Below are 24,091 nucleotides of genomic sequence, written 5' to 3' on the forward strand. Positions count from 1 at the left end.
TGCTCAGGCCTCTGACTGTCCCCACCTATGTTTGAGCCAGACCCTCACTGTGTAGAACAAGCTGGCCTCTACACTAAGATCTTGCTTCAAGCTCCAACTGTTGAAAGTACAGCGGAACGTCACTGACTCCTGTCTATGAGCTTATTAAGAGGCCTAAGAAACTTGAACATTATAATAACAGCCATTCACAGGCAGCACCTGTTCCCTTACAGCTCCAATGGCCTCAGTGGTTCCAAGAAGATGAGATCATTTAGCAAATCATGCAAGACTCTCAAATCTCTTGATGAATACATTTTACAAGGCAAGCAATCAGGTGAAGGACTGAGAGATGCCAGGTGCTATTAAAAAAACAAAAACAAAAACCTGCTGAATGAGGACCTATAAAGGCAAGAAAGTTTAGCCAGTCAGTGAGCTCTCGGGATTGAACTTGGGTCTTCGTGCTTGCAAGGCAAGTGCTTTCGGCAAATAATAAATCATTAGTTTATAAAAATGCAGACTGTGATGGGGGAATGGGAGGAGTGGAAACTTTCCATCTTGACCTAATCGGACTGTTGAAGAAAATGTAGTATTTTGGGACCTGAATTAACTCACTACACCGCAGGGAAGGGAATACTAGTTGCCTGACTATTAAGCTTGTTTCCTGGATCCACCACATATTTTAAACATGGGTTGTATAGTTATTTTAATAGGCAGGTGGCACACCACACAAGTCCATAGCAATGGTTACACTACGAAATGCTGTGAAGAAGCCAAATGGCAGCCTCAAAACAACAGCTTCTAAAATGTACGCTACATAAAAAAAAATACTACTTAAGCAACTCAAAATACATACCTCACTATCCTTCATCAGGACAGTTTCCCTAAATCACAGAGAACTCAGCATACCAAGATTTAATCCACATTAAAAATGGAACCACTGGCTACCTACAATCCCTTAAGATTTAAACCCATAAATAAGTTTGTGTCAATTCCTCAGAATAAGTTTTGCTTTGTGTTTAAGGACCAAGATCATGTGAAATGAGGCAAGGCTTCAGTAAGAGTATTTGAAAACTGACACACCTGAGTACCAAAGGTCAGTTTCCTAAACACAGATCATCAATCTCTAGTTCTTGAGGTATCATGAAACGTCAGAATCCAAAAAAAAAAAAAAAAAAAAAAAGTTTATGATCTTTGTGAGTTTGAGCCCAGCCACAGATATATAGTGAGACCCTGGCTCAAAACAGACAATTTCACATTAAATCTTTAAAAGTGGCTGCATGGAATAGGTGAAACTAAGGAAACTGAACTGTGTGCTGTGTGACAGAGGTGGTGTGATGGAGTTAGAGGAAGGGAGACTGGATCAGTAGAAAAGACAAGAGAAGGTAATTGGGTCTGAGGCAACCATGCTGGATATGTGAACACAAGCAATGGCGCTGCCAAGGACTACCTGAAAGAAACACACCTCTCACTAACTGAACGGTGAGAGGGTCGTACCTATTTAGGATGGGGTGAGATCCTGGAGTTGAAAAATGCCACGAAGGCCTTTTCTCTACAGTATGCAGTGTGGCTACATAAAATCTTGAATATTGTCTTGTCAACACTTTTCTGCTCTGATCACAGAAACTAATAAAATATTCTCTAAATAATGAAAGAAGGAAAAAAATGGATGAGTTTAATAGGTTACACATATTCCTAAGACTTGAAAATGGAGGCAGGAGGACCATTCAAGGTCATTCTCCGATACACAGCAAATTCAGGCCAGTCTAGACTGGATGAGACCCTTCCTGCTTTAAAAAAAAAAAAAAAAAAAAAAAAAAAAAGAATAGAGCATGCTTGCACAGTATATATAAAAAGCCCTGTTTTCAATCTCCAGCATCACATAAAATCAGGCATGGTGGTGTGTATCCACGTTATCCTAGCACTTAGGACACAGAGAGGGGTGGGCTGGGGTGGGGAGAGGTGAGGTGGTCATTATTTCAAAGTCATCCTTGCTACATAGCAAGTTCAAGGTCAGTCTAGACTACAAGAGACTCTATTAGAAGAAGGAGAAAAGGAAGCAGAGGAGGAAGGAAAACTGGGGAGTCAGTTTATTTGGGAAAGTGATGGCCTTGCAAGCAGGAAGCCCTGCTTTGACCTCTGGAGAGAACCTGCAGAAAAAGAAGAGTGCCGGTGCAAGGACAAGTGAGCAATGTGCGCGCGGGGGGGGGGGGGGGGGGGGGGGGGCCAGAGGGCACCTCAAGGTCATCCTCAGGAGTGCCTTCACCTCTTTTCAGACAGGGCCCCATCACTGGTCTGAAGTTCACCCATCATGCCAGCAAGTTCTGGGATGTCAAGGATGGCACAATGCCCAGCCATTTTCACATGGGTTCTGGAGATCAAACATGGGTCCCCATGCTTGCAAGGTACGTGATCTACTGAGTCATTCTCCTAGCCACGTGAATCACTTCCCCAGTAGCTGAGGTTTAGGCTCAATTTAAAACAAACAAAAGCTAAGTGAACAGATGCTTTTCAGCTGTTTTTGTTTCTGAGACAGGGTTTTAATTACATGCAGCCCAGGTTGGGCTTGGCTCACAAGGCTCCTGCCTTAGCCTGTTGTTGGTTTACAGACGAGCACTACTGGCCTGGCAAGAATCCCTGTTATGTAAAGACATTCTGACAGCCTGCATCCTAATTTTCTGAACAGAATGCAATTTTATTTCTCAAAGTCAAAATCATTTATGACATGCATCTATAGCAACTGAAGGATTAAAAACTCCTTAAGAATTATTATTTTTTGGGGGGGTAAAGAGCAGCCTTACCATGCCACAGAGGAAAACAATGCAGCCAGTCCTGATGAGACTGGACAGGTTAGGGTCACATGGAAGGGGAGGAAAACTTCCCCTATAAGTGGACTGAGGGAGGGGCATGGAAGAAGAAGGAGGAAGGGGGCTACAGCTGGGATACAAAATGAATAAATTGTAATTAATAAAAAATAAATTAATTAAAAATAAAAAAAAATCACAAAAAATTATGTTAGCTTTTAACAGATCTCTGTAATAGTTCAATAGAAAAACAAACAAACGAACAAACAAACCAAAACGTCACATATATTTCTACATTCAACCTCTTGTTCTATGTGTTTGGGTTAAATTAAGGGAAAAACAAAACAACAAACCAAAAACAACAACAAAAAACCAAACTACCAGTCTTTCTTAGGCATGTAGTTGAAAGAATGAATGCTTAAATTTATAGATCATTATTGTGGTGGTTTATATAGCTATGGACCTCATAGAATCATGTATTTGAATGCTAGGCCCATGAAAATTGATACTATTAGGAGGTGTCCCCTTACTGGAGTAGGTGTGACCCTTTGGAGAAAGTGTGCCACTATGGGGGTGGGCTTTGAGATCGTCTATGCTCAAGCCCTGCCCAGTGAGAAATCCAGTCTCCTGCTGCCTGCAGATCATGATTCTCCAGCACCATGTCTGCCCATATGCAGCATGCTTTCTACCATGATGATAATGGACTTGAACCTCTGAAACTGTAAGCCAGCCCCAATTAAATGTTTTTCTTTATAAGAGTTGCCTTGGTCATGATGTCTCTTCATATCAATGGAAACCCTAACTAAGAATCATAGATGCATTTTTTGAAATTACTATAAAACTCACAAATAGTATTTTCTTGAAGGTCAGTTAACAACAAGAACTCAGAAACCACCATGACTTTTCTATTCTCTGTTACATTAAAATCTATTGGCCTATCTTGTTCTTTGAATAAATCCTGTTCACTTGAATGATTCTTTTAAATATGAATTTAATACCAGTCATTTAGAAAACATAGGCCCACTAAGTTATGTAAATGTTGAAACCTTTCACTATCTAAATATTCTAAACTTAGTATCACTCCTAAATACATGTGAAAAATAAGTGGGATGCTATGAAACTCAAGGGAGATTAGAATTTTCCAAAATTCTAATTTTGTTTGTTCAAATTTTGCAGGAAGCAATATAAACTATTCATTATTTTCCTTAAAGTGACAGGCTCTCTCTTCAAGAATAATATATGCCAAATACCAGAGTCTGAATTACCATATATATTTATGTCAACTACTCTTTTGTATTCAAATTGTGCTGCATGGAAAAAGAAAAAAAAATAGGCTAATCTGACTGATCCTGGAGCTCACTGATGGGCTAGTAACCCTAGAGAATTTCCCTAGCACTAGGTTTATCATGTTTACCTACCACTAGGCTTACACAGGACCAGGTCTTTACATGACTACTTGGACTAGAACTCAACTCTTCAAGCTTTTGCAGGAAGCGCTGCCTAAAGCACCGCTGCTCAAGATGCATGAAGGGACATAATGTACTCAGTGGCAGAGTGACCGCCTAACAGATAGAAGGCCCTGGGTTCAATGCCCACGATAGAGAGGTAGGGGATGCAGGTGGGGTGAGATGGAAATTCATACAATAGAATTTCATTATAAGCAAGCATTAAAAGAAGTGATGGAAATCCAAATTCATAGAAACAAATTTTTATATATATACCTAAGAAGAGTTTAACAGAATACACACACATATATAATATTTCTAACTTACGAAATACAAAAGATCATATAATTATATGTACAAATAAAATACTGGGAGGGGGTCAAGAGAGATGGCTCAGAGGTTAAGAGCACTGGTCTGCTCTTCTGGAGGTCCCGAGTTAAATTCCCAGCAATCACATGGTAGCTCACAACCATCTATCCTAGGATCTGATGCCCTACATGCTCTGGCATGAAGGCATATATGCAGAGAACTCTATATACATAAAATAAACTCTATATACATAAAATAAACTCTATATACATAGGTAAAGGTTTTCTTGGGGGAAAAGCATTTAACATGTAGTCTTTTATTTATATTTTTGTTAGTTTTTTTTTTTTTTTTTTTTTTTTTTTTTGAGACAGGGTTTCTCTGTGTAGCCCTGGCCATCCTGGAACTTGATCTGTGGACCAGGTCTTAAATTCAGAGATCCTACAGCCTCTGCCTCCCAAGTCCTGAGATTATAGGCAAATGTCACCACTGCCTGGCTTATTTATGGTTTTAATATGTCACTTTTATTTTTTAAAAATCTCTTTAAAATAGCAGCTCCCATAATTGAGGGCACTGCTTTGAACAAGATGTTAAATTAACTTTTTCTTCTAGCAAAAGGCAGGAGAAAGGTGGCAGGTGGGAAAACCAAAATGTAGGCAGAAAAGGCTACCTCGAGGTAGCTTAGTGCTCCTGATGTGTCAGCTGGGTCAGTGAAAAAGGCTTTCCCTAGCAGGGTCCAATTCCTCACCCACATCCCGGTGTTCCTATTACATCCAGTCAGTACCTCACAGCCAGTTTCCAACTCAACAGCAGTATCTGATCTTACTGATTGTGTTTTTTTTATAAGAGTCCAACTAAATAAGGTGGCAATGGTAAGTAAGATGGCTTGCAATATTCAAGAACAATACTGATATCAGCAGGCAATTAGTTAAGTTTCAGTTAAAGTAAATACACAAGTAAAATAAAATAAAAACATGTTACAAGCCAGTGCTGTATTAACCTCCAGAGCCGTTTTTCATAGGCTTTTCTTTTCCAGTGTCTGTGATTGCCCTTACGCAGCCTGCTGTGGAGGATCTTGACCTGGATGATCTCAAACTATTTTTTAATTAACATTTTAGTTCCATCTGAGGAAAAGCTGCTGTCTCAGGAGGATGTCTGCTTATCAATTTGTGTCTTTATTACATCTCAGTTGGATTATTTCAGTTCATTACTTTCTATCCTCTGCTTTAATGTCATCGGCAACTCTGTAGTTTTTAAAGGCTGAAGAATTGCCTATTCCAAAAATTTTCCGAGGATCTGAGTTAAGCTCAGTGTTTGTTTTCAACAGTATGTGTGCTGTTGCTGTGAGGAATAAAACCCAGAGCGTTGCTCATGCTGGCCAAGCGTCCTAGAGCGGAACCACTGCCATTGCAATCTGTGTTGCAGAGCAGCCTGGAACCTCTAGGCTTTCTGCTTTCACCAAGTGCTACCAGAGGGGTCATGTCTGTAAGGAGAGGTATGCTAGTTGACAACTGTGAAATAGTTACTGTTTTAAAAAGGCAGTCTCAGAGGAAGTTATGTGTTCTCAGAGGAGACTCTGTACATTTCAGTACCATCTAGAGATTAAAGTAAACAATTAGTAACATCAATGTAACAGTTGGCAAATTTTAAGAGAAAAAAATGTAGACTCTACAAAACACAGAAACAAGAAAAACCTTCCTTTGAAAAATCATCTTGTTAATAAGCTAATAATGGGGAGAGGCTTTTTAATAAAGTATGTACATGGTTCATCAAATGCAACAGCAGACAGGGACTGCAGAAAGAAATATGCTCACCAGAGAAACACTGCTTATAAAGATTCATGCTTTGCATATGTGGACTGTTCTAAAATGTATTCGTGGGATGAATACAAAAGAGAAATGTTCCGTTTGGAAGAAGGTACTTGACCACCACTGAATGGAGGTCAAGAGAAGTGGTTACACAACCACGGCAGGTAGGATTGTGTGCTGCTTGGTTAAGAATAAGCAGAGAACTACTTTTAGATAATTATGGAGCATGAAGATTTAGACTTCTAATACCTGAACTTTAAGAGATCTGATTTGGTAGCAGGTGATGATAAAAAATATGTGAGAACATATAAGCAATGGTATGTGTATATACAAGTATACATATGTATGAAAATAACAGCAATAGTGCTTTATTTGCAGAATGAGAGACAGTAACTTGTACTTATTGTTTTCTAAATGGTTATTTACTATTAAAACTTAAGATTTGTGCTGTTGGGTTTGGAGAGATGGCTCAACACATCCAGCTTTTACAGAGAACATGAGTTCAGTTTCTAGCACCCATATCACAACCATCCATAACTCTAGTTCGAGAAAATTCTGACTTCTATGGGCACTGCAAACACATGGCACACACTTTCACAGACAAATATACATACACATAAAATAGCCCATGGCAGTTCAGTGTCCAAGTGGATTCCATTGTAATGGGAAGAGGGACTGCTTCTGACATGAACTGATTGGCTTGTTCTTTGATCACCTCCCCCTGAGAGGGGGAACAGCCTTACCAGGCCACAGAGGAAGACCAATGCAATCACCCCTGATGAGACCTAACAGACTAGGATCAGAAGGAAGAAAAAGAAACCCTCCCCTACCAGTGGACTTGGGGAGGGGCATGCGTGGAGAAGAGAGAGATTGGGAGGGGAGGAGGGAGGGAACTAGAGGAGGGATTCAAAGTAAATAAAGTGTAATTAAAAATAAAATTAAAATTAAACAATAATAAAAATAAAATAGAATAAACTCTTAAAAAATTCAAAACAAGGAATTATATTGACCTTAGCAAATAAATATCCAAAGGAAATGATTGAAAATATGAAAGCAGATTATTAGTACAAAAATACTGTCAGAACTGTTTTAGTAAAAATTAGTATCTCTATAAGTACAATCAGGGCAAGAGTTAAATACATTAACATATGCTACAATAAAAGCTTTACAGATGAACAAGAATTGTTGACAGTTCTAGAAGGCACTGCCTACTTATAATGGCTTCATATAACTAATTTATTAAAATCTACTTATTTTTTCTTACTAGCAAACACAGCGGGATATATTATAACTGGCTTTTCCCCTTTATAAATATTTCAAAATTTATACAGACTATTATGTGCCAAAAGCTTAAGAAAAAAAAATAACTTTCATACCCCCCCCTTTCTGTGTTCTGACATGGGTTACTGCTAAGTTGCTCAGCCTGTCCTTCAGCTTCTGGCACCCCATCCCCACTTTAGCCTCTTGAGTGCTGGCCATCTATGGAATGTCATGCCCAGTGCATTCACAAGTTTTAAGGGAAAAATCAGACTATAAGCCATAAAGTAATAAATGAGTACTATTTATGCTAATATGCTAATGACAGAGCATTGAAGCACATATTTCTGAAGTTTCATTCAAACAGTGGAGTAAGTTTCCAATGCTATAAGCAAACAAATCTGAGATAGTGCTTCTCAGTGGTCACTGATAATGCTGCCATGGTTTATGTGAGCACTACATAATAATTCACATTGTTGTTGGCAAAAATAAAAAAAATAAAACAACCAAACAATAAACAAAAAAACCCCTAGAAAACAAGATGGTGTCTTTGTTTTTTACTAGCATTGAAGTAAAATTTGAAGTTTTAAGTGAATCGTTTTTATATTCAACAATATACAACTTTGCATCCAAAAAACCAGAACAGCTACAAAGCCATGCTGATGATCAGAGTCATGCTGCCTGTGGTCTTTGTACTGCAGAGCTGGGTCCCAGGAACCTTTATGCAGCACTCTAATGTTGCCAGGAACTACCATCCTTCATCTCCTCAAGGAAAAGCACCATACCATTTCACATCTTTACAAAAGGCTTAGTGCAGTACAATAAGACATTCAGACAGAGACCAAACTCCCCGTCACCTATCACAATGCATGCTACACTGTATCTACTTTTAAGTGGTTACTGTTGTTAAAACACAGTAAACACAGGGTTCAGTACCACCCACGACTCTTGGGCACACACTGGAGGTCTTGAAACACATTCCTTAAGGATAACAGGCCACTGTCTAAAGTGCCATTCTCTAGCCTACTACTTTTAAGATTTTTTTCTGCTTAACTCATCTAGAGTCCATGTTGGTATAATGTTCATTTGAAATATGTACAATTTATCCTTGTTCATTCAAATGCAGATTTCTCTCCCCCCACTATCTGGTTTCATTCATGCATTGTGATGCTTATCCTAATCATCACCTGTCTCAAGTTTGTGTAAACATGCCACCATTTGTTCTCTAAACTGTCAATTAAAACAACCAGCCAACAATGCTGAGCAATGGATAGGATATGGTGGGACATCCTGGTCTGGAGTGGGAGGAAGAGGAAGGAAGCAGGGAGAGAGGAGAGGAAGAGGAGAATCCAGAGGTGGAGGAGCCGTCTTGGAACCATGTGGAGAGATGGACTGGACCTAAGATATGTCTAAAAGCAAGTATAATGGATGAAATCTGAATGGTAGGAAACTATGCGGGTTTGGAGGTTTAGGATGGAGTAACTATTGCCCAGCATTGTGTTCTAGGTTAATTAAATAAATCCTAGTCTCTGTGTGGTGATTTGGATATATAGCAGGTTTAGGAATAATCGCTGATTAACTAAAAGATATATCAATAGTAAATATTAGTAATACAACAAGTCCATTTCACGAGCTGCAGCTAGGTGAGAGACCAGCCCTGAGATGAAGCTGCTGGTGCTCGCTCTGCTGATCTGGCAGGCCTGTGAGAGCACTGGAGAACCAGTAGGAGTCTATGGAGAAGTGGCCCCTTTAACTACCTTATCTCTAACTCTCACTCTGGTTTAGGAGACCAGTGATAGCACATAAATGCCAATAACTTTCTGCCTCACACACAACGACTGCTACTACTTTCTGAAAACACGGTATTTCAGTTATTCCTCCACGGTAGTTCATGACTTCCCGGAGGTGGAGGCCGTGTTTTTCATTCATTTTTTTCCCACTCATTTATTCATGAAACATTTGCTGAGTACCAGCTATATGTCATGCATGCCAAGGGCACTGGAGAAACCTGATTCTACCAAAGAGAGAGGTTCAATGAGGGATGCTGCTAAGAGGTGGCTAGATAGAGAATAAGGGACTTGCCAGGCATGGTGGCAGTGGATCTCTAGCAACTGGAAAGAGAGACTGAACCCCAATCAGGGGGACATAGTAAGAGTCTGTCTCAGAAAGGAGGGGGAGTTGTTATTGAGACTTCATTCCCCAAACTACAGGAGCCAGAAAAGTCTAAAGAAGATAGTCTATTTTTGCCCTAGTCATGTGGCCCAAGCAGCAGGACAAAGTAATACTGCAAGGCTCTACAGAACCTCTACGAGCAGACAGAAACATCTCTCAACTTCCAATCACCTTCGACTTTGGTGATGAACACCTAGGCAGAGGTGTAATTCCAACTGAGGGAGGAGTATTGCCAAAGACATCTAGTGGACGTGGGTCCTGGCTGCAGACCCAGCTGTCTCCACACCAATATGGTATTTATCTGCACCAGAATCTCATGACCTGCTCTGACTTTCTGATGGTAAAAATCATGTGGTTTCATGTTGTCCAAGTATAATATTCAGAAAAGTAAAAACTACACAGTAAAAAGAGGAGAGAAAGATGAACCAGTGGCATATATGCTGTAACAGTTTCAATGTTAATAGTCCCCACAAGTCATATATTTGAATACTTGGTTCCCTAGTTAGAACCAACCAGAAAGGAATAGGAGGTGTGTAGTTGTTGGAGTCAGTATGTCACTAAGCCACACTTCTCTCTCTCTCTCCCTTTCCTCTCTGTTCCCTCCTCATTCTCTCCCTCTCTCTGCCCAAAACTTACAGATCAGATGTGAGCTCTCAGCTTCTGCTCCAGTACCATGCCTGAGTGCCCGCCATCATGCTTCCTACCATGATGATTATGGACTAACCCTCTGAACCTGTAGGCAAGTCCCCAACTAAATGCTTCCTTGTCGTGATGTCTCTGCATAGCAATAGAACAGAAACTAAGACTTTTGCCATACACATTTGTCAAAACCCACAGATACAATGCCAGAGCGAATTCTCATATAAACTGTAAGAAGTGGATGGTTGATAGAGTGTTAACAAAGATCCATCTATCAAGGCAAGTAATACTTAAGGGAGGGGAAGGATTTGCAGATGGGCTTACACAGGGTTGTAGATGCAAATGTGAAAGAAGGGGGAAAAGTGAGAAAAGGACCAGGGAGCTCTGTGAAGACAAGTCATTCAGGTCAGTCAGTAGGGAAGGTTGGGAGGGTTAGTGGAGGCACTAAAGTACGGTGAAGAGGTTTAGCTCCTATTTTAGTTTTTTCCAAACCTAACAGCTCACCAAATGAAAAGGGGGAGCTTTTAGCAAATATGCTATATACATGAGTCCCTGGTCTGGGACATTTGGTAGGTGTTAAATGGGCAGAAAGCTATGGTTTATCCCTAAAGTAAAAACATCAAAAGGGAAAAAAAGAAAGTGACTACAAACATGGCTTCAAGATAAAAGTAAAAATAAAGTTACCAAAAGAAAAGAAAGTATCCACAATAGGAGTTCAGGGTTTTGGTTAAGGTCTAGCATGAAGCTGAAAGGACAGTGTATATCTGTAATTCCACTGCATTAAAAAAAAAAAAAAAAAAGCTAGGTTTTTAATTTGTTCTTTACCTTAATCTATGACCTGTAGCAAATGGTAACTTCTCTGTGCTTTCATTTCCCCATCTAAATTCTAGTTACAAAACTGTTATGTTACTATCATTATTTTAAAGTCAAATAAGTGGGATCTTGATAGACCTGTATTTGTACTGCTCCCAACATTAGTGTTGCTCAATAATGTACAGTTACGTATACTGCCCTTGTTAATTCATGCAACTACATAGAAAACTGAACTACCACTTACAGCAGCAGGTGCTCAGAATCTTGACTTCACCCTCAGCATTATCACATCAGTATAAGTTCACTTACTACATGTTTCATTAATTACGCTTTCTTAGGGAGACCTGCAGGATGCCAAACCACAGGGACTTTGGTCAGACAAGAGGAGGAAGTTTAATATAGGGAATGTGGTGAACACATGATAAGCATCTGTAAATCAAAATATTTTGAGGACATTTCAAAATTTTAGATTAGGTAAGCTCTATAGGTTAAGTCACTGCAAAAACTGCAAAATTAAGACAATAACAACAACAAAAACAAAACCCATAATCTGAAACCTTTTTCTGGCTCTAAAGTTTGGATGAGGGGTATTCAATTTGTAATGTATTGGACATTATGAAAGAAGCTGGGAGAGGCACACCACTCTAGTTATAGCATTGGGAAGCAGAGATAGGAAGACAGAGAATTCAAGGCCTGCCTGGGCTACTTGAGACCCTATCTCAAAAATAAAAAAAAAGAAAAAAATTTTTTAAGGAAATACATTCATTGTACGTATTTTCAGCGCAAATAACTACTGATGGGAGGTGATGCATATGCTAACTACCTTGAATGGGTCATTTTACAGTTGGCACAACCTTATATATTATAAACATACAAAATTTAAAATTTTAGAATTAAAGATAGTAACAGGATGAGCCCTTAATCCAAGCTCTATCAGAAGGAAAAGCAGGTAGATCTTTGTGAATGCCCTTAATCCAAGCTCTGTCAGAAGGAAAAGCAGGTCAAGGCCAGCCTGGTCTACATAGTGAATACCAGACCAGCCAGCGCTACAGGAGACCCTGTCTCAAAATTAAATTAAATTAAATTAAAATCATAATTTGGTAGCAGACACCAAAGAGTGTAAATATGCTCAAAACTAGAGCTTCAAAACTACAACTAACTAGCTTCCTAATAAGTCACTTCACATATGAAAATTACAAACATGTTAGCATGATTCTCACTAGAAAATGGCGTGAAACCTACATTTTACATGTTAAAGACCACTGGATAAAGATGAAGCTTATTTTTAAATAAAATACTTGACTTGCACTTGATATTCCAAGAATTGTTTTTCTCAAAATGAAAAGAATGAAGAAAAATGCATTAAAAAGATTAATTCCTGAAATTAGGTCTCATTTTATTCGTGATAAAATACAGTGACTTATACCTCTGAAGCCTACAGGGAACTGAGGGCAGGGCTCAGGGAGGCATCCTGGCCTAATGTGCCTAGGGCCTTCTGGTTGATACCCAGCACCACAAAAGCTTTAAAATGTAAATACTAAGACACCTTCGGGAAATCTTACATAGTAATCTTGCCCTTCTCTGAAGAAAATCCTCAAACAATACAACCATGGAAACAGACACTGACCCTCAGGCAATGATAGGAGTCAATCGAATATTTTCCTTCATATCACATTGGACCTAAAAAGTTATACTTTTTCTTCCTAGTAAACAATTTCCTTTTAAAATGTTAAAGAAAACATGCTTAGTTAAAAAAAAATGACAATTCAAAATCATCTACCAGCAAGCACCCCTTTGCATTCAGATTAATAACCACAATGCCTCTATATGGTTCTCAAGATACTACTGTGTAATAATTTTTGTATAATAAACAATTTATATAATAATTAAACAATTTATACTTTTAACCTTAAGGAAATGAGTAAAATGGTTTAAAGTTATAATTGTAGTCAGAATAGTGTTTGCAGTTAAGACCTACAACCCTAACTTTAATCAGTAGCCAGTATCTTTACCAAATTCCTCAGAGTAAGGCACTGAAACTCTTAAAACATTATTACTTAGAGACAACACACTTAAAGGCATATTACTTATAAAGCTGTTTCTCCATTGATCTTTGAGACAGTATTTTATTCACTTTGAAAATAAAATCAGAATGAAAATAAAAACTACAATAGAACATGACTAAATATTAACTGCAAAATGAAACACAGATTGGGGTAGTTTAACTTGCTAAGGATAAATCTATGAGATTAAGAAAAATCAATGTAGCACACATGGAAGCTAATTTTATTTATAATTCTGAATGTTGTAGGGAAAATGCTATCACATTTTTCTGTGACAATAATGGTTATGGCCAATGTTTATCAAGTTAAGAATAGGAGCGCAAGAACTGAGAAAGGCCAAGAAAGTTACATCAGGGCCTCTCACTGCTCTAGGGCAAGAGAATACATGTCCCAGCTCACCATACCACCAAGTCTCAGTTTAAAGGGGATATATTCATGAAAGAAAAGAATGGCATTAAGTACTTTTAAGATAAATCAAAAACAAATTTTAGCTGACAGGCCCCAGAAATCTACTAACTCAGTTTTCTTTTGCGCTCATGGGTGAGGCAAAGAAAGTCTAAAATGACAAGGTAATCTGTTCAAGGCCACAAGTAATTGCTCAAAAAGATCCTGTAACAAGTAACTGCAGAGAAAAGATCTGGGTGTAAACCATCAATCCTGGGCTGGAGATAGAGTAAAAATAACAGCAACAACAGAGAAGAAGAAAGAAGAAGAAAGAAGAAAGAAGAAGAGGAAGAAGAAGAGGAAGAAGGAGGGGAATAAGAAGAAGAGGAAGAAGAAGAAGAGGAAGAAGAGGAAGAGGAAGAAGAGAAAGAGGAAGAGGAAGAGGAAGAGGAAGAGGAAGAAGAGGAGGAGGAGGAGGAGGAGGAGGAGGAGGAGGAGGAGGAAGAAGAAGAAGAAGAAGAAGAAGAAGAAGAAGAAGAAGAAGAAGAAGAAGAAGAAGGAGAGGGAGAAGAAGAAGAAGAAGAAGAAGAAGAAGAAGAAGAAGAAGAAGAAGGAGAGGGAGAGGGAGAGGGAGAGGGAGAGGGAGAGGGAGAGGGAGAGGGAGAGGGAGAGGGAGAGGGAGAGGGAGAGGGAGAGGGAGAGGGAGAGGGAGAGGGAGAGGGAGAGGGAGAGGGAGAGGGAGAGGGAGAGGGAGAGGGAGAGGGAGAGGGAGAGGGAGAGGGAGAGGGAGAGGGAGAGGGAGAGGGAGAGGGAGAGGGAGAGGAGGAGGAACAGGAAGAGGAAGAAGATGATTTAAAATTCTTTTAGCAGCTTCCGAGGAGGCACTTTCTAAGTGTAAAGGTGAAGTACATCTCGAGCCTGGCTTAAATGAAGGCTACTGGAGGAGTATCATATCACCTTTGAACTCAGGATTAAGCCCTTGAGGACTGAAGCAAGAGAACTGCAGAACTAAAAAGAATAACAAGACAAAATCATGATGAAAACACACAGTGATTGCTAAGCTGCCAGCCTTAGGACCACAATGGTATTATGTGTTCACTTGTGTGCTCTGTGGGGTAGATAACATTGTCATTTTGCAAAAGAGGTAACAAGACACAATGAAGGCAGTAAGAGCTGAAGCCAGGAGACCAGAAAAGATTCCTAGCGTTTATTGTGTCTATTCATATACATGGTCAAAGCGAGTATTAAAAATTATAAGTAAATTTCAAGGTACTATATTTCAGCAGTTTCTTAGTCTCCTGTACTTTATTTTTATCAGATTCTGATGTAAGAATTAATGACTAGGATCCAATTTGGCGGTGACCAGCGCACACCATATCTGAAGGGCAGAGGATCCAAAGCTCCAAAAATGGTGAGTGGAGGGGCATCTGAAGCCAGAACATCGATATTGAGGCTTCCTGGGCGAGAGGGGACAACCTGTGGACTGAGACAGTTTGGATCCAGGTCACTCATTGACATCTCCGGGATCTGAGAGTAGTGAATATTCGACCCCCATGCACTGCCCCATGCCCCAAGCATGGGCCTCCCTGCTTGGAAAGACAGCAGTGGTTGCCCCAAGCACGGGCCTCCTCTCTCTGTGACTGAGAAGGCAGAGGTGGCTGCCCCAAGTACAGGTCTCCCTGCCCTGCAGCGGCCAAACAGCAGACACAGCTGAACTGATGGATCTCCTATACTTTCATTTGCCCCTGCGGGCCCAAATCTAAGAGAAGAGAATAGAGGATCCCCTGTACTTTCCGCATAGAACTGAGAGCAAGTGAGTACACCTTCAAGTGAGTACAAGCAGAGCCCCAGATCCAGAGTCCTTTTACTCTAGGAGCCAGATATCAGGTCCCTCCCACCTACAGCCCCACTGTGGGCAACATAGGGATCCTTGGGATAGCATTCTCAACCTTGAAGCCCCTGTGCTTTGGGTCTACCAGTGGGGTCCAGGCAAACCATTCCTGGGGCCAAGATGGTGCAACCCAGGTAGATCTGCATACATAAGAGGACAGTATGACAGGCCTAGGGGCCACTAAGATATTCAGGGCACCTGCATACGCACATTGTACCCGCTAATGGCACCAACACCCCCACCTGTGCTTACGCTCCACTGTTCCAGGCATCTACATGCTCTAGCATCCTGTCCTTCAAGGCACACTTCACACACACTCCCGTATGCTTGCACACATGCACTTACAAACTTCCTCCCTTAGCTACAGCTGAAATACCAATATCCACTCTCGAACCAGTGGACCTCTCTCACCTCCCTGAAGAATAATCCAGACTCCAGAGACAAATGGACCCAGTCTGAAATAGAGACTCCAGGAATAAACAGCAAAGGTTACAGATAAGTAGAGGGCTAAAGATAGCAGTAAGAACATGCCCAGGAAAAATCAGGATATCATGGCTTTACCAGCAACACCAAAAATAAATGGATATTTTAATTCATTGGAAACACTGGCAAATGTTCTCAAATCTATGCTTACCCAGTTATTAGAGGCACATAAAGAGGAAACAAACAAAGCTCTCAAAGATGAAGGTACATGTAGAGGCACGAGCAGAGGCAGATAGAGAGGAAACAAACAAAAAAATAGAGGCCACCATGGAAAGACAGGAATCCAGATGAAGGAAATGGTGCAAGACATGAAAACAGAATTAAAATCAATAAAGAAAACACAAACAGAGAAAACTCTGGATCTGGAGAACTTAAGAGAAAAGATCAGGAACCATAAAAATAAGTATCATCAACATAATTCAAGAGATGGAACAGAAAATGTCAGGTGCTGAAGATACATTTGTAGAAATTGACACACCCCTCAAACAAAAAATAAAATCAGAAAAGTTCCAAACACAAAACATCCAAGGAATAAAGGATGCCATGAAAAGACGAAATCTAAAAATAATGGGAATAGACAAAAAAGAAGATTCCAGGCTCCAAGGTGCAGAAAATATTTTCAAGAAAATCATAGAAGAAAATTTTCCCACCTTAAAAACAGAGATGTCCATAAACATACAAGAGGCCTATAGAACACCAAAGAAATTAGACAGATTAGATCACATAATAGTCAAAACACTAAATCTACAGAACAAAGAAAAAATATCAAAAGCAGCAAGGGAAAAAAGGCCCAGTAACATATAAAGGTAGACCTCTCAGAATCACACCAGACTTCTCAACAGAAACTATGAAAGCCAGAAGGGCCTGGGCAGATGTCATCCATACTCAAAGAGACCACAGATGCCAACCCAGACTACTATACCCAGCAAAACTTTCAATCAACATAGATGGAGAAAAAAAAAATATTCCAAGACAAAACTAAACTTAAACCATATCTACACAGCAACCCAGCCCTACAGAAGACACTAGTAGGAAAACTCCAATCTAAAGAAATCAACTACACCCAAAAGGATACAGATAACTTCACACATACACACACACACACAGAAAAATTAAAAGTAAAGAAGCATAGAAACACAGTAACACCACCAACTCCAAAATAAAAGGAACTAACATTCATTGGTCACTATTATCTATGAATATCAATGTACTCAACTCTCCAATAAAAAGATACAGACTAACAGAATGGTTATAGAAACAGGATCCAACATTCTGCTGCAACCAAAAAAACATAACTCTGCAACAAAAATAAACACTACCTCAGAGTAAAGGGCTGGAAAAAGGTTTTTCAAGCAAATGGACCCAGAAAACAAGCTGGGGCAGCCATACTAATATCTAATAAAGTAGACTTTCAACCAAAAATAATCAAAAGAAATGAGGAGTGACACTTCATTTTCAAAGGAAAAATCTACCAGGAGGACATCACAATCCTGAACATCTATGCCCCAAATACGAGAGCGCCTACTTTTGTAAATGAAACATTATTAAAGCTTAAATCACACAGCAATCCCAACACCTTAATGGTGGGAGACTTCAACACTCCACACTCACCAAGGGACAGACCACCTAGACAGAAGCTAAATAGGGAAATAAAAACACTTATTATTATTATTATAATTTAGAGGTCCTAAATTAAATGGACCTAATAGATGTCTACAGAACTTTTCACCTAAACTCAAAAGAGTATACCTTATTTTCAGCACCTCATGGAACCTTCTCAAAAATTGACCATATGGTTGGGCACAAAGCAAGCCTCAAGAGATACGAGAGTATCAAAGTAATGCCTTGTTATCCTATCAGACCACCATGGCCTAAAACTAGACCACAACAATCACAGAAATAACAAAAAGCCTACATACACATGGAAACTAAACAACTCTCTCCTCAATGACAGCTGTGTCAGGGAAGAAATGAAAAAAGATAAGGAGACTTCCTAAAATTCAATGAAAATGAAGGGACAATCTACCCAAACTTATGGGACACAATGAAAGCAGTACTAAGTTCATAGCACTAAGTGCCTCCAAAAGAATGTTAAGACATCTTAACATTCTTTTAATGTTTAATGTTAAAACAACAACTTAAATACACAACTAAAAGCCCTAGGGCAAAAAGAAGACACACCCAAGAGGAGTAGACAAATGGAAATATCAAACACAGAGCTGAAATCAATGAATTAGAAACAAAGAAAATAACTCAAAGAATCAATGAAACCAAGAGCTGGTTCTTTGAGAAGATAGACAAACCCTTAACCAAACTAACTAAAAGGCAAACAGAAACTATCCAAATCTGGAAAATCAGAAATGAAAAGAAGGACATAACAACAGACACCGAGGAAATCCAAACAATCATTAGGTCGTACTACAAAAGCCTATATGCCACAAAATTTGAAAATCTGAAAGAAATGGACAATTTTCTTGAGAGATTTCATCTACCAAAATTAAGTCAAGATCAGGTAGAAAGACTGAATAGCCCTATATCCCCCAAGGAAATTAAAGCGGTCATCGAAAGTCTCCCTTCCAAAAAAAAAAAAAAAAAAAAAAAACCTGGGCCAGATGGTTTGAGCAGAGAATTCTACCGGACCTTCAAAGAAGAGCTAACTCCAAAACTCCAATTCTCTTCAAACTATTCCACAAAATAAAAACAGAAAGAACATTACCATACTCATTCTATGAAGCCACAATCACCTTGATACCTAAACCACATAGACCCAACAAAAAAAGAGAACTTCAGACCTAACTCTATTATGAACATTGATGTAAAAATACTCAATAAAATACTTGCAAATGGAATCCAAGAACACATAAAAAATATCATCCACCATGATCAAGTAGGCTTCATTCCAGACATGCAGGAGTGGTTCAATATATGGATATCCATCAATGTAATCTATCATATAAGCAAAGTGAAGGAGAAAAACCACATGATCCTCGATCCTCTCCTTAGATGCCAAAAAAGCATTTGACAAAATCCAACACCCATTCATAGAGAGATCAGAGATAAAAGGCACATAACGGAACATAGTGAAGACAATATACAGCAAGCCTATAGGTAAAATCAAACTAAAAGGAGAGAAACTTAAAGCAATCCCACTGAAATCAGGGACAAGGAAAGGCTGCCCACTCTCTCTGTATCTCTTAACATAGTACTTGAAGTCCTAGTGAGCGCTAAGAAAACTAAAGTAGATCAAGGGGATACAGATCAGAAAGGAAGAAATCAAATATCACTATTTGCTGATGATATGATAGCATATATGAGTGACCCCAAAAATTCAACCAGAGAACTCCTTCAGCTGATAAACACCTTCATCAAAGTGGATGGATACAAAATTAACTCAAAAAAGTAGTAGCTCTCCTGTATATGAAAGACAAAAGGGCAGAGAAAGAAATTAGGAAAAATTCACCCTTCACAATAGCCACAAATAACATAAAGTACCTTATTGTGACTCTAACCAAGCAAGCAAAAGAACTGTTTGAAAAAATAACTTCAAGTATGTGAAGAAAGAAATTGAAGAAGATATCAGAAGATGGAAAGATCTCCCATGCCCATGGCTTGGCAGGATTAACGTAGTAAAAATGGCCATCTTACCAAAAGCAACTACAGATTCAATGCAATTCCCTTCAAAATACCAATACAATTCTTTACAGAACTCAAAAGAACAATTCTCAATTTCATATGGAAAAACAAAAAACATGGAATTGCTAAAACAAATTTGTACATAACAGATGTTCTGGAGATATCTCTGTCTCTGATTTCAAGCTGTACCTAGAGTAATAGTAATAAAAACTGCATGAGAAACAATCTAGAGGATCAATGGAATCAAACAGAAGACCCAGAAGTAAATGCACATACCTATGGACACCTGATTTTTGACAAAGAAGCCAAAACCATATAATGGAAAAAAGCATATTCAACAAATGGTGCTAGTCTAACTGGATGTCTACATGTAGAAAAATGGAAATAGACCAATATCTATCATCCTGCACAAAACTAACATCCAAGTGGATCAGAAACCTCAACATAAAACATACACACACTAAGTCTGTTAGAAGAAAAAGTGGGGAAGAGCCTTGAACTCAGTTGCACAGGAGACAACTTCCTGAAAAGAACACCAACAGTACAGACTCTAAGATCAACAATCAATAAATGGGACCTCATGAAACTGAAAAGCTTCTATAAAGCAAAGGATACTGTCATCAGAACAGAACAACAGCCTACAGATTGGGAAAGGATCTTCACCTACCCTATATCTGACAGAGGACTAATATCTAAAATATATAAAAAAACTCAAGAAGTTAAAAAGCAACAAATCAAGTAATCCAATTAAAAAATGGGGTACAGAGCTAAACAGAGAATTCTCAATAGAGGAAAATCAAATGGAAGAGAAACACTTAAAAAAATACTCAACATCCTTAGTCATCAGGGAAATATAAATCAAAATGATCCTGAGATTTCACCTTACACCCATCAGAATGCCTAAGATCAAAAAATCAGGTGACAACACATGCTGGAGAGGATGTGGAGAATGGGGAACCCTCATCCATTGCTGGTGAAAATGTAAACTTGTACAACCACTTTGGAAATCAATCTGTCGCTTTCTTGGAAAATTAGGAATAGTGCTACCTCAAGATCCAGCTATACCACTCCTAGGCATATATCCAAAAGATGCTCAAGTACACAACAAGGACATTTGGTCAACCATGTTCATAGCAGCTCTATTTGTAACAGCCAGAAGCTGGAAACAACCCAGATGTCCCTCAACGGAAGAATGGATACAGAAATTGTGGTACATTTACACAATGGAATACTACTCAGCAATTAAAAACAAGAAAATCATGACATTTGCAGGCAAATGGTAGGAACTAGAAAAGATCATCCTGAGTGAGGTATCCCAGAAGCAGAAAAACGTACATGGTATATACTCACTTAGAAGTGGATATTAGACATATAATATAGGATAATCACACTTAAATCTGTACACCTAAAGCAGCTAAGCAAGAAGGAGAACCCTGGGTAAGATGATCAATTCTCACTCAGAAAGACAAATAGGTCGGACATCAGGAGAGGGAGAAAACATGGAACAGGACAGGAGCCTACCACAGAGGGCCTCTGAAAGACTCTACCCAGCAGTGCATCAAAACAGATGCTAAGACTCATAATCAAACTTTGGGCAGAGTGCTGGAAATCTTATGAAAGAAGAGAAAGATGAAAGAACTGGAGGGGACAGGAGTTCCATAAGGAGAACAGCAGAACCAAAAAACAAAACAAAACAACAAACAAAACAACAACAAAAATAAAAACTGGGCACAGGGGTCTTTTCTGAGACTGGGGACCAAGGACCATATAAGGAGATAACCCAGAACTCCTGCACAGACGTAGCCCATGGCAGCTCAATCACCAAATGGGTTCCCTAGTAAGGGTAACAGGGCCTGTCTCTGAAATGAACTCAATGGCTGGCTCTTTCATCACCTGTCCTTACCAGGCTACAGAGGAAGACAATGCAGCCAGTCCTGATGAGACCTGATAGACTAGGATCAGAGGCAAGGGAAAGAGGACTTCCCCTATCAGTGGACTGGGAGAGGGGCAAGGGAGGAAAAGCGGAAGGGTGGGATTGGGAGGGACTGAGAGAGGGGACTACAGCTGGGATAAAAAGTGAATAAATTGTAATAAATTAAAAATAAATAAATAAATAAATAAATAAATAGAATTGATGGCTAGCTGTCAGGGCATTTTATAATATCCTGTGATGCAGATCATAAAAGAGTCAATACAGAGCATAACATAACAAAAGAAAAAAAAATCCAGTATATATCCTCAAAATAATTTACAAAAATTTAAAGTTATCAAGTCCCATTTTGTTTTTAAATGAGCTTTAGAACTTTTGCTCTTCTTAAGACAGGCATCAACTACCTCAGAATGATTTCCTATTTAAGAAGTAAAGCTCAAACACTTGGATTCTTCAAGAAGGAATGAATGGGGAGATAGCCTGGTGAACGGACCCATTGATGGTGATAAATGGTTAGGCTTGTAACTTACCATCTTTTTCCTCTTGTCTTGTTCTGTGGGTGGTTCTTCGTCTTCTGTTACTTTTGGTTCTTCATGATGAGACATCAACATACAACTACGATTAAAAATAATCACCATATTTTAAGTAAAAATGTCTGCAGCATATTAAAGCAAGTCATCTAAATTAGTGAGAATGTGCATGCTTCTTTGTAACAAATAAAGAGTGGATTAGAGTCATAAAATACATTTTTTTTTTTTCCAGAGCTGAGGACCGAACCCAGGGCCTTGCGCTTGCTAGGCAAGCGCTCTACCACTGAGCTAAATCCCCAACCCCCATAAGATACATTTTTAAAAAATAAAATTTTTTTCCCAGGCTGGAAGCTGGTCAGTCAAAAGTTCACAAGCATGAGGACCTGAATTTGATCCCTGAGTCCCTGCAAAATGCTGAGCACAACAGAGTGCCTGTAAGCCCGGCAGTAGGGAGGGAAGGGCCCCAGGCTTGAGAGCTAGCTGGGGTAGCTGACTGGTGAGCTCTCGGCTAAGGGAGACACTGTGGGGTAGGAACAATTAGAAAAGACACTTAGCACTGACCTCCTGCCTCTGTCCACATGCACCCGTAAACACACAAAGACCAAAAACTTAATTATGTATTTTTAAGAACTTCACATTTTATAATAGGCCACAGCAAAGGGGATGTGGAACATTTAATTTGGGCATTTGATATAGTACATGATAACTTGGGAGAAAAAGGCAGGAGGATCAGTATCTCAAGATTAACTTGAGCTATCTGAGGGGGGAAACCCCAAAATATATACCCATGATAAATTTTTAAAATATTATTTATAGGAAGCTTTGGAATCACCTATCTCTGAAAAGATAATTTATATCTTTCTTAAAAAAAAAAAAAAACCCTCAAGACCTACACTTCAACTACTTCCCCCAAACTCTTGTGCATCTACAGACTATACACACAGTGACTTTAAGAGACGCATCATGAAAACATGACTATGTACAGAACAATCGACTTCATGTTCCAAATGAAATTACTCTGCTGTGAGAAACTTGTCCCCGGTGGCACTCATAGCTTCAGGACAGTTAGAAATCATTTTTCTTTGATTATCTGCACCACTGCTCTCCACCATTCATAGAGGTAATAGAAACAAAGATTCCTGTTCATCCAACACTCATAGGAAGACAAGAAATGAACAGTGAGTGGCTAGTGAATCACCATCAGTGGAACAAACCTCACACTTTCCTAATTTCGAACAGAAGAACCCAGAGACTTCTCAAGAGCTGTAAGCTTCTAACCAATAGACTATGGTTAAAAAAAAAAAAAAAAGTTTGGGTTCTCTTAATGTTTTATGCCAAATTGAGGAGAAGCAGAGTTCCAAACTGAACTATTCAAAAATTAATTTAGGATTTAGGCCAGCTGCTACTATCGGAAACTCAATCGGGCTCTCTATCAGAGTAGACCTGGGTGTCCTTCCACCATCAAATAGAACAAATCTGATCCAGTCAGTGCATACTGTGCAGTCCCACTGCAGGTACCTTGAGCTGAAACATCCTGAGAAGAGGAAAAAGCTGGGCCTCCAACTCACTCATGGCCTTTGTCTTTCCAAAGCTGCAATGCTTTGGTCTGCTGAGAAGCAGTATTGCATGGCACCATGGCTGGCTAATGCTCCAGCACAAGGCAAGAAAATGCATTACCTCAACTCCAAAGTAAGAGATCTTAGAAAGTCTGGATCCCAGTTTGAATGTTAGATCTGAGTAAGATGTTTCCTTCCATTAGCCATTTTATGCCAACTAGACTTTAATTAAACTGCAACAAATATTGGTCTCTATGGAAGTACTTTTTGATGGGTGGGTCTCAAATACTTCTGCACCACAAAACAAGTTAGCTTGCTTCTTTTCTTCTTCTTCTCTTCCTCCTCCTTTTAAAAAAGATTATTCTTTGCCAGGCAGTGGTGGCACATGCCTTTAATCCCAG

At 39.3% G+C, this 24,091-nt stretch overlaps 1 protein-coding gene across 1 annotated transcript in view; it reads right to left on the reverse strand.

The window, feature by feature from the left end:
- Ipo11 (importin 11) overlaps positions 1-24,091 on the reverse strand; it is a 182,722-nt gene that overhangs the window by 12,233 nt on the left and 146,398 nt on the right. The window contains exon 30 of the mRNA XM_060385692.1: positions 22,135-22,219. Coding sequence (XP_060241675.1) covers positions 22,135-22,219 — 85 coding nt within the window. The remainder of the gene's footprint in view (positions 1-22,134; positions 22,220-24,091) is intronic.

This window comes from Meriones unguiculatus, chromosome 6 (assembly GCF_030254825.1).
Source record: "Meriones unguiculatus strain TT.TT164.6M chromosome 6, Bangor_MerUng_6.1, whole genome shotgun sequence".
NCBI classification, from domain to species: domain Eukaryota; kingdom Metazoa; phylum Chordata; class Mammalia; order Rodentia; family Muridae; genus Meriones; species Meriones unguiculatus.